Raw genomic sequence first — 10,474 nt, forward strand, 5'->3', positions numbered from 1 at the left:
ACTACTATTCGATCTATTGTTGCCTTAATTGCTAGCCAGGGATGGACTCTTCGCCAAACGTGAAAATCACTTTCTTGCATGACTTCCTCAAGGAAGAGGTATTTGTATACTTCTATGTGCCAAAAGAGAAAAGGAACAAGTTGGAAGCTTTAGGTAAGAAAAGTACGCTTGTTGGTTATTGTGAGAATTCAAAAGCTTATAGAATTTATGTACCTGGTCAAAGAACTACAAAGTTTAGTAGAGACGTAACATTTGATGAAGATGTGACTCTTAGAAAAGCAAGAGACTCTCCTCCTCCTGCTATTGCTGAAAGACAATATGTTAATGAAAAAGAGGTTGCATCTGAGTCTGAACCGGAATTTGAGAATGAGCTTGCTGATAATCCAATGGGTTCCATGGATCCTATAGATCCTACACCACATGATCCTCCTACTAGAAAGTACCACTATGGCTGCAAGATACCTTGCAAGATGCTGAACAACATGCTGCCCCAAGAGGAATGTTTAAAGAAAGTAAAAAGCCAAGTCAGTTTGAAGGGTATGTTGTTGCTATGAGCAACATCATTCAGGCAAAACCATGCACCTTTAAAGACGCTGCAAAGGAACAAGTCTTGAAAGATGCCATGACTAAAGAATATAAGTCCATCATCTAGAATGATGTCTAGGAAGTGGTTCCTAGACCTCAAGGTAAATCTGTTGTCACTTCTAAATGGTTGTTTAGGATTAAACATGGTGCAGATGGTAGTATTGAAAAATATAAAGCTAGATTTGTAGCTAGAGGTTTTTCTTAGAAAGAGGGAATAGATTACAATGAGATTTTTGCACCTGGAGCTCGATATACTACTATTCGATCTGTTGTTGCCTTAGTTGCTAGCCAGGGACGGACTCTTCACCAAATGGACGTGAAAACTGCTTTCTTGCATGACTTCCTCAAGGAAGAGGTATTTGTGGAACAACCACTAGGTTTTGAAGAGCACGATAGGGAAACTCATGTATGCAGATTGAAGAAAGCCTTATATGGGCTGAAGCAAGCTCCAAGAGCTTGGTATGCTCGCATTGATAGCTACCCGATAAAGCTTGGTTTCACAAGAAGAAGTGCAGACCCAAACCTCTACTTCAAGACAGTGCAAGGTATGCCTTTGATTTTGGTATTGTATGTTGATGATTTATTCTTGAGAGGAGTAGAACCTCTTATCCTCTAGTGTAAGAGGGAATTAACTTCTGAATTTGAAATGAAAGACCTTGGTTTGATGCATTACTCTCTAGGTCTAGAGGTTTGGCAAAGGCCTAGTGAAATTTATCTTTCTCAAGGAAAATATGTTGTTAAGCTTCTTGAAAGATTTGCTATGGTAGAATGTAAGTCCATGCATACTCCTATGAAAATGAACTTTAAGAAATTATGCGGCAAAGCTGCAGGACCTAGTATGGCAAATCTCACAAAGTATAGACAACTCATTGGTGCTTTGATTTTTTTGGTAAACACTAGGCTTGGCATATGCTTTGTCGTAAACACTTTAAGTCAACATATGATTGATCCCTTTCATGGCCACTGGATTGTTGCAAAACATGTACTCAAATACTTGCATGGAACTATCAATCTAGGATTGAAATGCAATGCTAAAAATGTAAGACTTCATGGATATACTGATGCTGATTGGGTTGGTAACTCTGTCGATATAAAGAGCACTTCTGGGTGCTGCTTTAGCTTGAGATCGGCCATGATCTCTTGGATTAGCAGAAAGAAAAAGTTTATTGCACTGAATACAACTGAAGCTGAGTACATTGCTGCTAGCATGGCTAGCTGTGAGGCAATTTGGTTGAGAAATATTTTTGGGGAACTATTTGAGCAAGTTCCAGACACAACAGTTATATATTGTGACAATAAGAGTGGGATTCATCTTGCAGAAAATCCTGTGTTTCATGATAAGTCCAAGCATATTGAGATCAAGTATCACTTTATCTGGGATATCTTGCAGAGAGGAGCAGTGAGGCTACATCACATCTCCACAAATGATCAGATCGCTGACATTCTTACCAAGCCTTTACTGAAAGGAAAGTTCTTGATTTCTAGAGAGCAACTTGGACTTATGGACGTGACCCTTCCGGGAAGCAGTCACAACTAATCAAGAACAATGAGCTGCCTTTCCCCTCTGTCAGAGCTCACAGGATTAGGGATTGATGTTAGAAATATCCTGAGGATGAGGGACCTCTTGTGTAGTGTGTGCCACAAGAGTAGGCCTCAGTATGCATCCGACCCATAGTCTGGGATGTGGGAAGAGCCACCTATCTGGCCAATAGGTGTAATTACTAATGAGACTTGTCTAGGAAGCAGGTGTTCCACCACTTGACACTTGGTTGTGTTTGATTCTTGTTTGTGTTACTTGTTTGAGTCTTGTCTATGTGATGCATGTGTTCTATCACCTAATTTTTGAAATGAAAATTGGTTGTGTGTAATTCTTGTCTATGTGACATGTGATGATCCTTTCCTTTCCAAATTTGTGTCAAGTGGATGATTCTTCTTTAGATTGCGACTTCATTGTTACAGATGTTTCAGAGTAGAGTTGAGTTGAGATGAATGAATGAGATTAGAGGAAGCAAAGATCTTTGATGCAGAAAGAAATTCCTCCCTAGTTGAGAAGAAGTGTTCAGGGATGACTTTTTCCTAGAAGAAATCATATCTTTCAGTTATGTTTGAACCACCTATAATAAAATTTCATTTCTAACAATTTTAATATGACTTTCCAAAAATAGAAAGTCAGATCTCAATTTGGAAGTGACTTTTCAAAAATAGAAAGACATGTCTAAATGATTAAGGATGATCTCGACATATGGAATCCACTTTAAAATTAAATCAATCATGATTAAACAAGTCAAGAATTAATATATTTAACCTTACTAGTATTATTTTTACTGTGATACTATTTTTATAAAATAATCTAAAGTCATTTACCTTTAATCGATTAATAAAAAACCGAATTCTCTCATGGATTAAGTAAATTAAATTGATACTCTCTTATTGCAAAATCAAACCTCTCTCTTGGAATAAAATAGTAACTCCACACCTAAGAGAATGTAGTCTCCCCCACTAATTCAATGTATGAAAAAAGTGTAACTCCTCATTAAATGCACTTGCAACTCCCTCATTCAATTTGATTTGTAAATGTCACCAAATATTCTTCCACGTCTAAGTGTAACTCTCTCTCTCCATAATTCGAATTGTAACTTCTCAAAACAAATGTATTTCTCTCTATTCTTGGGATGAGTTACACTTCTCCTCAAGTAACTCCTTCCTCATGGAATTCAATTCTCCTATTATTGGCTTAAGGCATGAATTCATTTTGTAATTCCTCCTTTCTCATCTATTTAAGCAAGAGCAAGTGAGAGTTGAGAGTCGCATGTTCATTGTGAAGGAGAGCCAGTGTTGACTGTGTGTAAGAGAATTGTGAGAGCAAGTGAAGAGTAAGAGCAAGGAAAGAGCCAAAGCAAGTGTGAAGGGCGAGATTTGATCAAGAGAAGGATATCTTCAAGCAAAGAGCAAGAGCATTTCAACTGCAAGTTGATCAGACATTGGTGACTTTATTCATTCCCATTCTCTCTTTCTCCATGTACTCTACTGAACAATTTGAAGAAATCTAATAGAAGAAGAATCATTTGGGTTTTCCCCTTGTGGGTTTTGCCTTGGTCATTGGACCTAACTCTCAGTGTCTTATATTTGTGCTTGACTGTCTTCATATGATCCTTAAGTTTATGTTCTATCTACAATTGCTGATCTGAAAAATTTAGAAGAAGAAATCTGCATTCTAAGTAATTGCAACAACATAGAGCATTTAGTTTTTTGCAAAGTATATTAACTTTTCTGCAAAGTACATTCAGTTTTTTGCAAAGTACATTCAACTTTATGCAAAGTACATTCAGTTCCATTCAATTTCTGCATAGTACATGCAATTTTCTGCAAATTCCATTCTATTTTCTGCAAAGTACATTCAGTTCCATTCTATTTTCTGCAAAGTACATTCAGTTTTCTGCATAGAACTTTCAAGTTTCTGCAAAGAATTTTTAAATTTTTGCATATAATTTTCTGATTTTAACAAAGATGTATGCAACCAACCTGTATATGTGAATCCCAAGATGACCAACTCCATGGATGAATGTACAAGATGCTAGTAGATGGAGTGTTCCATTAGAGATGTTGTCCAACCCCAAAATAGCAATTGGACCATCTCCAAGCAGACAAATCCAAGGAGATAAGGGCAAATTATGGTTTTGATCTTGTTGAAACTCCATGAAATAATAAATATATAGCTCCATGAATAGCAAGAATTATATCCACAAGTGTACTCTCCAAGTCGCCACACCAAGGTTGCTTGGGAGCGGGGAGCGACATTTTCAAAAGGTCCCATGTTGGGAGTGAATCCAGAGCGAATTTTTATATAATATATATTTTTATATAATTTGATACACATATGTCAACAAAAGCATGTAGAATGATGAATTAGATATAAAAAACATAAAAACATGGATTAAACCATATAACATCAATCATCTAGAAGTTATAATTTTTATCAAACACATGTCCACAAGTTACAAGTTCTCATTTATATAGCATGTAAGGGTGCACATAACCAAAATAGCATCGAGTGCAATCTATCTTTGAACCGAAAATACAACAACAAATAGGCTCCAGATGGCCTCTAACATCCAAAAAAATCATACTACAACAAATACCTACATATCATCAAAATCATTGCCTATCTTGGGATCTTTGTCATTAATATCACCCTCTAAGCATTAACATAAGATAGAAAAAATGTAGCATGTCAAGTCAAGATTTTGTTTGAGTGATGGGTACATTTTTAGTAGGGTCATGATAAAGGTGTTCGACAACCAATGTCACTAACATCAAGGTACATAGAGAGCTTGGTGATCTTGATTAAATACGAGTACCATACCCTAGTACACGACAAAATCCAATGGAAACATTGCAATCCCCCCAATCCCGAAATATTGAAAACCTGACAAGTCTGCTGAATTTTGAGTGAGATAAAAAATTCTACTTTCTCTATATGAAATCCAATGAGGTTGGAACCACTTTCAAACGTCTTGAGTCATTTCATCATAATGTTAAAAATTTAAGTAAAATGATGAAAATGGAAGATAAAGGAGAACGTCACTTTTACTTTAAGAATTTAACATTACCATGAATTGCATATCAATACTAGGGCCATAGGCTTGAATATTAGGCTGCCCCACTCTAAAATTCTTGTTTCATTGAAAAAATTTGCATTTGGGACGTCTTTGTGATTTTTTTTTTTGCGAAGAAGGCAAGGAGTGGTTTTTTGTTGTTGTTGCAGGAGCGTGCTCTTTGGGAGCGCACTCCTAGGTCGCTCCTGATTCTTTCTTGCTCAGAGCACGCTTTGGGAGTGGATTCGGGGGGGGGGGGAGCACTTCCCTGCAACCTTGTGCCACACACCTTCCAATAAAATCCCTCCATAACCACCTCAAATAAAATAGTAGGTATACTAAGTCAAAGAGGCGAGGACATTGTTAAATGGATGCCCTCCATAACCACCTCAAATAAAATAGTAGGTCTACTAAGTCAAAGAGGTGGGGGCATGGGCCAATGGAGGTTACAACCTAACTAGTTTAGTTGAAATACCCAGCAATAAAGATGAGAGAGCACCTAGGAGAGTTGCTCCCTAGAAAATTGTGCCATGTAACTATCTTAACCACCCAACAAATAATAAAATATCTCCATGTGAAGTGCACCCTAGGAAAGAGTGTGAAAAGTGGTTAGGTCTCATCAATATCATGCCAAAACCATGTGTTGTTTCCCAATACCATCAAGGAATCCCATCAAAGCATGTGCTCAAGAGAGAAAATGCACCCGAGGAGAATGTATCAACCTTTGCATCAATAGAATAATCATGAATGCTTTGGAAATTGTGCCCAAGACAGGAGCACTCCATAATAAAACCTCAAATAACCTCCAAATAACCCTTCCAAGTTTGCACAGCTACCACGTGAAGTATGGTGCTCAAGCCATTAACCTCTAACCTCTAAGATAAATAAATGGATTAAATTAACCATCAAATAATTAAATCAACCTCAACATGTGTGTACAAAGGTTAATGCTATCAACCTCAACATGTGTGTACAAAGGTTAATGCTGAAATAAAATCATAATCCAACCTCCTAATAGTCACTGACTTTAAATCAGCATTTCCATGCTTGCTAATGAAGTGGTGTGCACACTAACAAGTGTTGTAATGGAAACAAGATGTATCTCCTAGCTGAGTCCACTGTGATAACAACATAGTGACAAAGGGTGCACCACCAAAGGGCTATAATTTGATAAACCTAATAATCACTGACATTAAATCAGCATTTTCATGCTTACTAATGAAGTGGGGTGCACACCAACAACTCTTGTAATGGAAACAAGATGTATCTCCTATCTGAGTCATGATAACAACAGTGACAAAGGGTGCACCACCAAAGGGCTATATTTGATAAACCTAATAATCATTGACATTAAATCAGCATTTTCATGCTTACTAATGAAGTGGGTTGCACACCAACAAGTCTTGTAATGGAAACAAGATGTATCTCCTATCTGAGTCCACCGTGATAACAACACAATGACAAAGGGTGCACCAGCAAAGGGTGTACCTAGGGTGCACCACAAACGGGCTATAATTTGATAAATACCTTAAATCTTAGAAAAAGGCTTGATTAGCAAAGGGTGCACCTATGTTTGAACCTAGGGTGCACCACCAACGGGCTATAATTTGATAAAATACCTTCAAATCTTAGAAAGAGGCTTGATTAGCAATGATGTATGTAGTACCCCACCATTTAACTCCAACTTAGGAAGTACATCCACAAAGGTCCTAGCATCATCCATCACATTCTACCTGTGTGTTGTCCTAGCAAATGTTTCAATGTCAAGTCATATCACTAAGGGAAATTCCACCAAGCCAAAGTGCACTACCACAACATATCCATCATCTTACCACATCAACATCCTAAAAGAAGGGAACAATGGAACAATGGAAATGATAACCAACCCAATCATCATGTATGTTACTATGTCCCCGCCACAGCCCTCCTAGTGAGAAACCAACAATACAACATTACCATGTAAAAATCACTGGAAAGTGGCCCTCCTAGTGAGAAACCAACAATACGACATCACCCACAATGGAAATGATAACCCATCCAATCATATCCATCATCTTACCACATCAACATCCTAAAATAAGGGAACAATGGAAATGAGAACCCACCCAATCATCATGTATGTTACTATGTCCCCGCCACAGCCCTCCTAGTGAGAAACCAACAATACAACATTACCATGTAAAAATCACTGGAAAGTGGCACTCCTAGTGAGAAACGAACAATACAACATCACCATGTAAAAATCACTGGATAACTCCAACAATTATGGAACATCTACTTACTAATATTATTATTGTCTAACCCGTTGAGTCAGTCCAATGCTTCAAGGAACTAGCAACAAATCTTCGTTGATGTGATGAAAATCACAATGTGGAACCTCATACACTATGAGGTAGAAGACTCCAACAATCATGGAACATCTACCTACTTATATTATTATTGTCTAACCCTTTGAGTCAGTCCAATGCTTCAACGAACTAGCACCAAATCTCCGTTGATGTGATAAAAATCACAATGTGGAACCTCATACGAGTTCTGTTACACTCTAGGTAGTGGTTGTGGTAAGATATGCGTCTTTGGCAACAACTCCCGAGTCCTTTACACTCTAGGTAGTGGTTGTGGTAAGATATGCGTCAAGGACGCAGTGAACCAGTACAATGTACATCCATATTAAGGGAAGATCATAGATATTATGATCTAGAATGCTATTCTTTCTAGAAGTTGCAAGTTGTCATTATTGGTCTTTTTGGTTGCAAATTTATGGTATTATTTTGGGTGTAACTTTTCCATTGATCATAGCAAGTATATCCCAACACTGAGAGGAATCAAATTTCAGGTACACATTTTTTAATCCTTTAAATTCTATGTATTAGGTCATTCGTATCAAATTTCAGGGACACATTTTTAAATTCCTGGTTTTTGATAAAACCAGGTTTAAGATGGATCTTTGCTGGTTTATTTTTTATATTTTGTCATATACATATGAATTATTATTATTATTTATTTTTTAATTTCTTTTAAGGTTACATGACAACATCCCCTCATACTGAGCTGTAGAGCATGTTGCAACTGTTAGTGCAACAATAATATTGTATGAATCCACATTATCTTGAAATGATACTGAGCTGTAGAGCACGTTGCGACTGTTAGTGCAACAATAGTATTGTATGAATCCACATTATCTTGAACTGTTATTTTTGTGTTTACACCTGGAGTTTACTAGAAAACTGACTAATGCTGAATACTACTGTGATTATAAGCTTTGCTTTGGATTCAGTGAAAGATTTTCACTGACATGAAAATGGGAGGAAATTGCTCCGAAAACGTGGAAATATATAGGACAGTATGATCTTTCCTACCCCGTACTCCCAGTTTATTAGATTCTACATGTAAAACATATGATGTTGCATAGCTCCTTTTCTTAATAAGGAGGACCAAATGTTCTTCCCATATGTGTGTTTCTATGAAGCTATGGTTTTCTTTTCTCTTCCGTTGTAAAAGCAAGCAGTTCAATGACTTCACAAATCTGTGATAGCATGGGTGAACTTTCCATTCCTGTTTGCCTATGCAAAATTCTCCTGATTGTTTTGGATTTACTACAAAATGCAACAGTCGCTTTTTGAAGGTGGCCTGTTGCCTCGGGAAGATTTTATTAACTGTGGTACCAGTTATCTTTTTATAAATGTTACTTAATGATATATATTCCACATGACTGAAAAGAGAGTCGACTTGTTGCTTGCAGGGTATTTGTTGGCACTGTGAGTGAATATTGTTCCAAGCATGTCAATTGCCCTGTTATTGTGGTTAAAAGGAAACCTGAGGATACCCCACCGGATCCTGTTGATGATTAAGTACATAGGGGGCGTTATTGAGTTTATATCAGCTTTAAGGTTGCACATGGGTTCATTCTTGAGACATTTCTTCCACTTTATATGTTTCAAAAATTGTATATGATAAGACAAAATACTCTTGTTTCTGGAGTCTGGACCTAGTAGACAGCAAGGAGAAGATACTTTGGTAGAATTATGCTGTACATAATTCTTTTTCTATTTTGTGTTTCCAGATGTTGAATATAGTGTTATTGTTTCTCTTTATATGGTGATTTTTGTTCTCTTTATTATTTATTTTTGGGAAATTGTATTTATTTTGGGAAATTGTTTTAATTTTATGATTGTTGCAAGTCATATGCATTATCATCGTTAATATATATTAAAACACAATTTGGTTTATTCCAGTGGTCATTTTTTTGAGAAATTTTAAGGACTTTATGGTTAAAAGCCATAACATATGACACTGAGTTTACATTGACCAACTTTAAAGTTCAATAAAAAGGGCTGTCGAGAAGAATTCTTTGCGGACAAGTTAAATACTCATGCAGAAGAGGGTGTTGTAAGTGGCAGAGTTAAGAGTGGTCTGAGGATGTGTCATCAGATCTGAGAGCTTGGGTTACCTTCCCATCTGGGTGGGAAGCATGAGAGGTTAATCTCAGAGCTTGGGCTAGCTTCCCATCTAGATGGTAGCTTGAGTGGTTAATCTCAGAGCTTGGGTTAGCTTCCCATCTAGATGGGAGCTTGAGAGGTTAATCTCAGTCTCTTAATGTATCTTCTTCTTTACGGTTCTTTCTAGGAACTCTGTAAATGGAATTAGGTGATTCTAATCACCATTTTAATTGCAAATTAATAAGCCCAGCTATTATTGTATTTATATATATTCTAAACAATAGAAAGGCTTTTGTCATTTCCAGTATGACAGAGAATTATTTTTTCTTGGTATATTGTTTTTAGTGAAAGATTATGAGTGGATGCTACGGGCAAGGACTGTGCCAAGGATTTATGGTTGCAAGAGAACATAGTCATTAAAACTGTCACAGGAATCGTCTTACAACTGTCACAGGAATCAGCAAACTAACATGAGGTTGTTAAATAAAATTCATATTACAAACAACCTCATAAAATCCGTATTACAAATAAGGAGAGAAGTTGTGAACAAAAAAAAATTAGGATTTAAAATGAACTTAGAGAATGAAGGTGATGATGATGTGAAAATTTTATGTATAGAAATATTTATTTATTGCTGGGCATTGTTAGGTGTGATTATAACATTATTCAATAACTGATATAGATTAAAAGTAGGTGCCCTAGGCACTAGAATACCTTTGGTATTTAGTTTGGGTAATTGCCACCATTTTTCTAATATGAGATTTAAATGATAACTTAATTATGGGGTATTGTGAGACAGGATAGTGCGAGAGAGGAGAATAAGAGAGGTTATCATCGATCAAAATGGAACTTCTC

The 10,474-nt window shown here is 36.7% G+C and overlaps 1 protein-coding gene across 1 annotated transcript in view; it reads left to right on the plus strand.

Annotated features, from left to right (window-relative positions):
• The window catches only part of LOC149181283 (universal stress protein A-like protein), a 128,372-nt gene extending 119,050 nt beyond the window's left edge, over positions 1-9,322 (plus strand). Inside the window, exon 4 of the mRNA XM_089418297.1 lies at positions 8,923-9,322. Coding sequence (XP_089274423.1) covers positions 8,923-9,031 — 109 coding nt within the window. The 3' untranslated portion in view covers positions 9,032-9,322. The remainder of the gene's footprint in view (positions 1-8,922) is intronic.
• Positions 9,323-10,474: the final 1,152 nt, after the last annotated feature.

The sequence above is a fragment of the Pinus tabuliformis genome, chromosome 3_2 (genome assembly GCF_031772625.1).
Source record: "Pinus tabuliformis cultivar Carrire ecotype Pingquan chromosome 3_2, CPIR1, whole genome shotgun sequence".
Lineage (NCBI taxonomy): Eukaryota > Viridiplantae > Streptophyta > Pinopsida > Pinales > Pinaceae > Pinus > Pinus tabuliformis.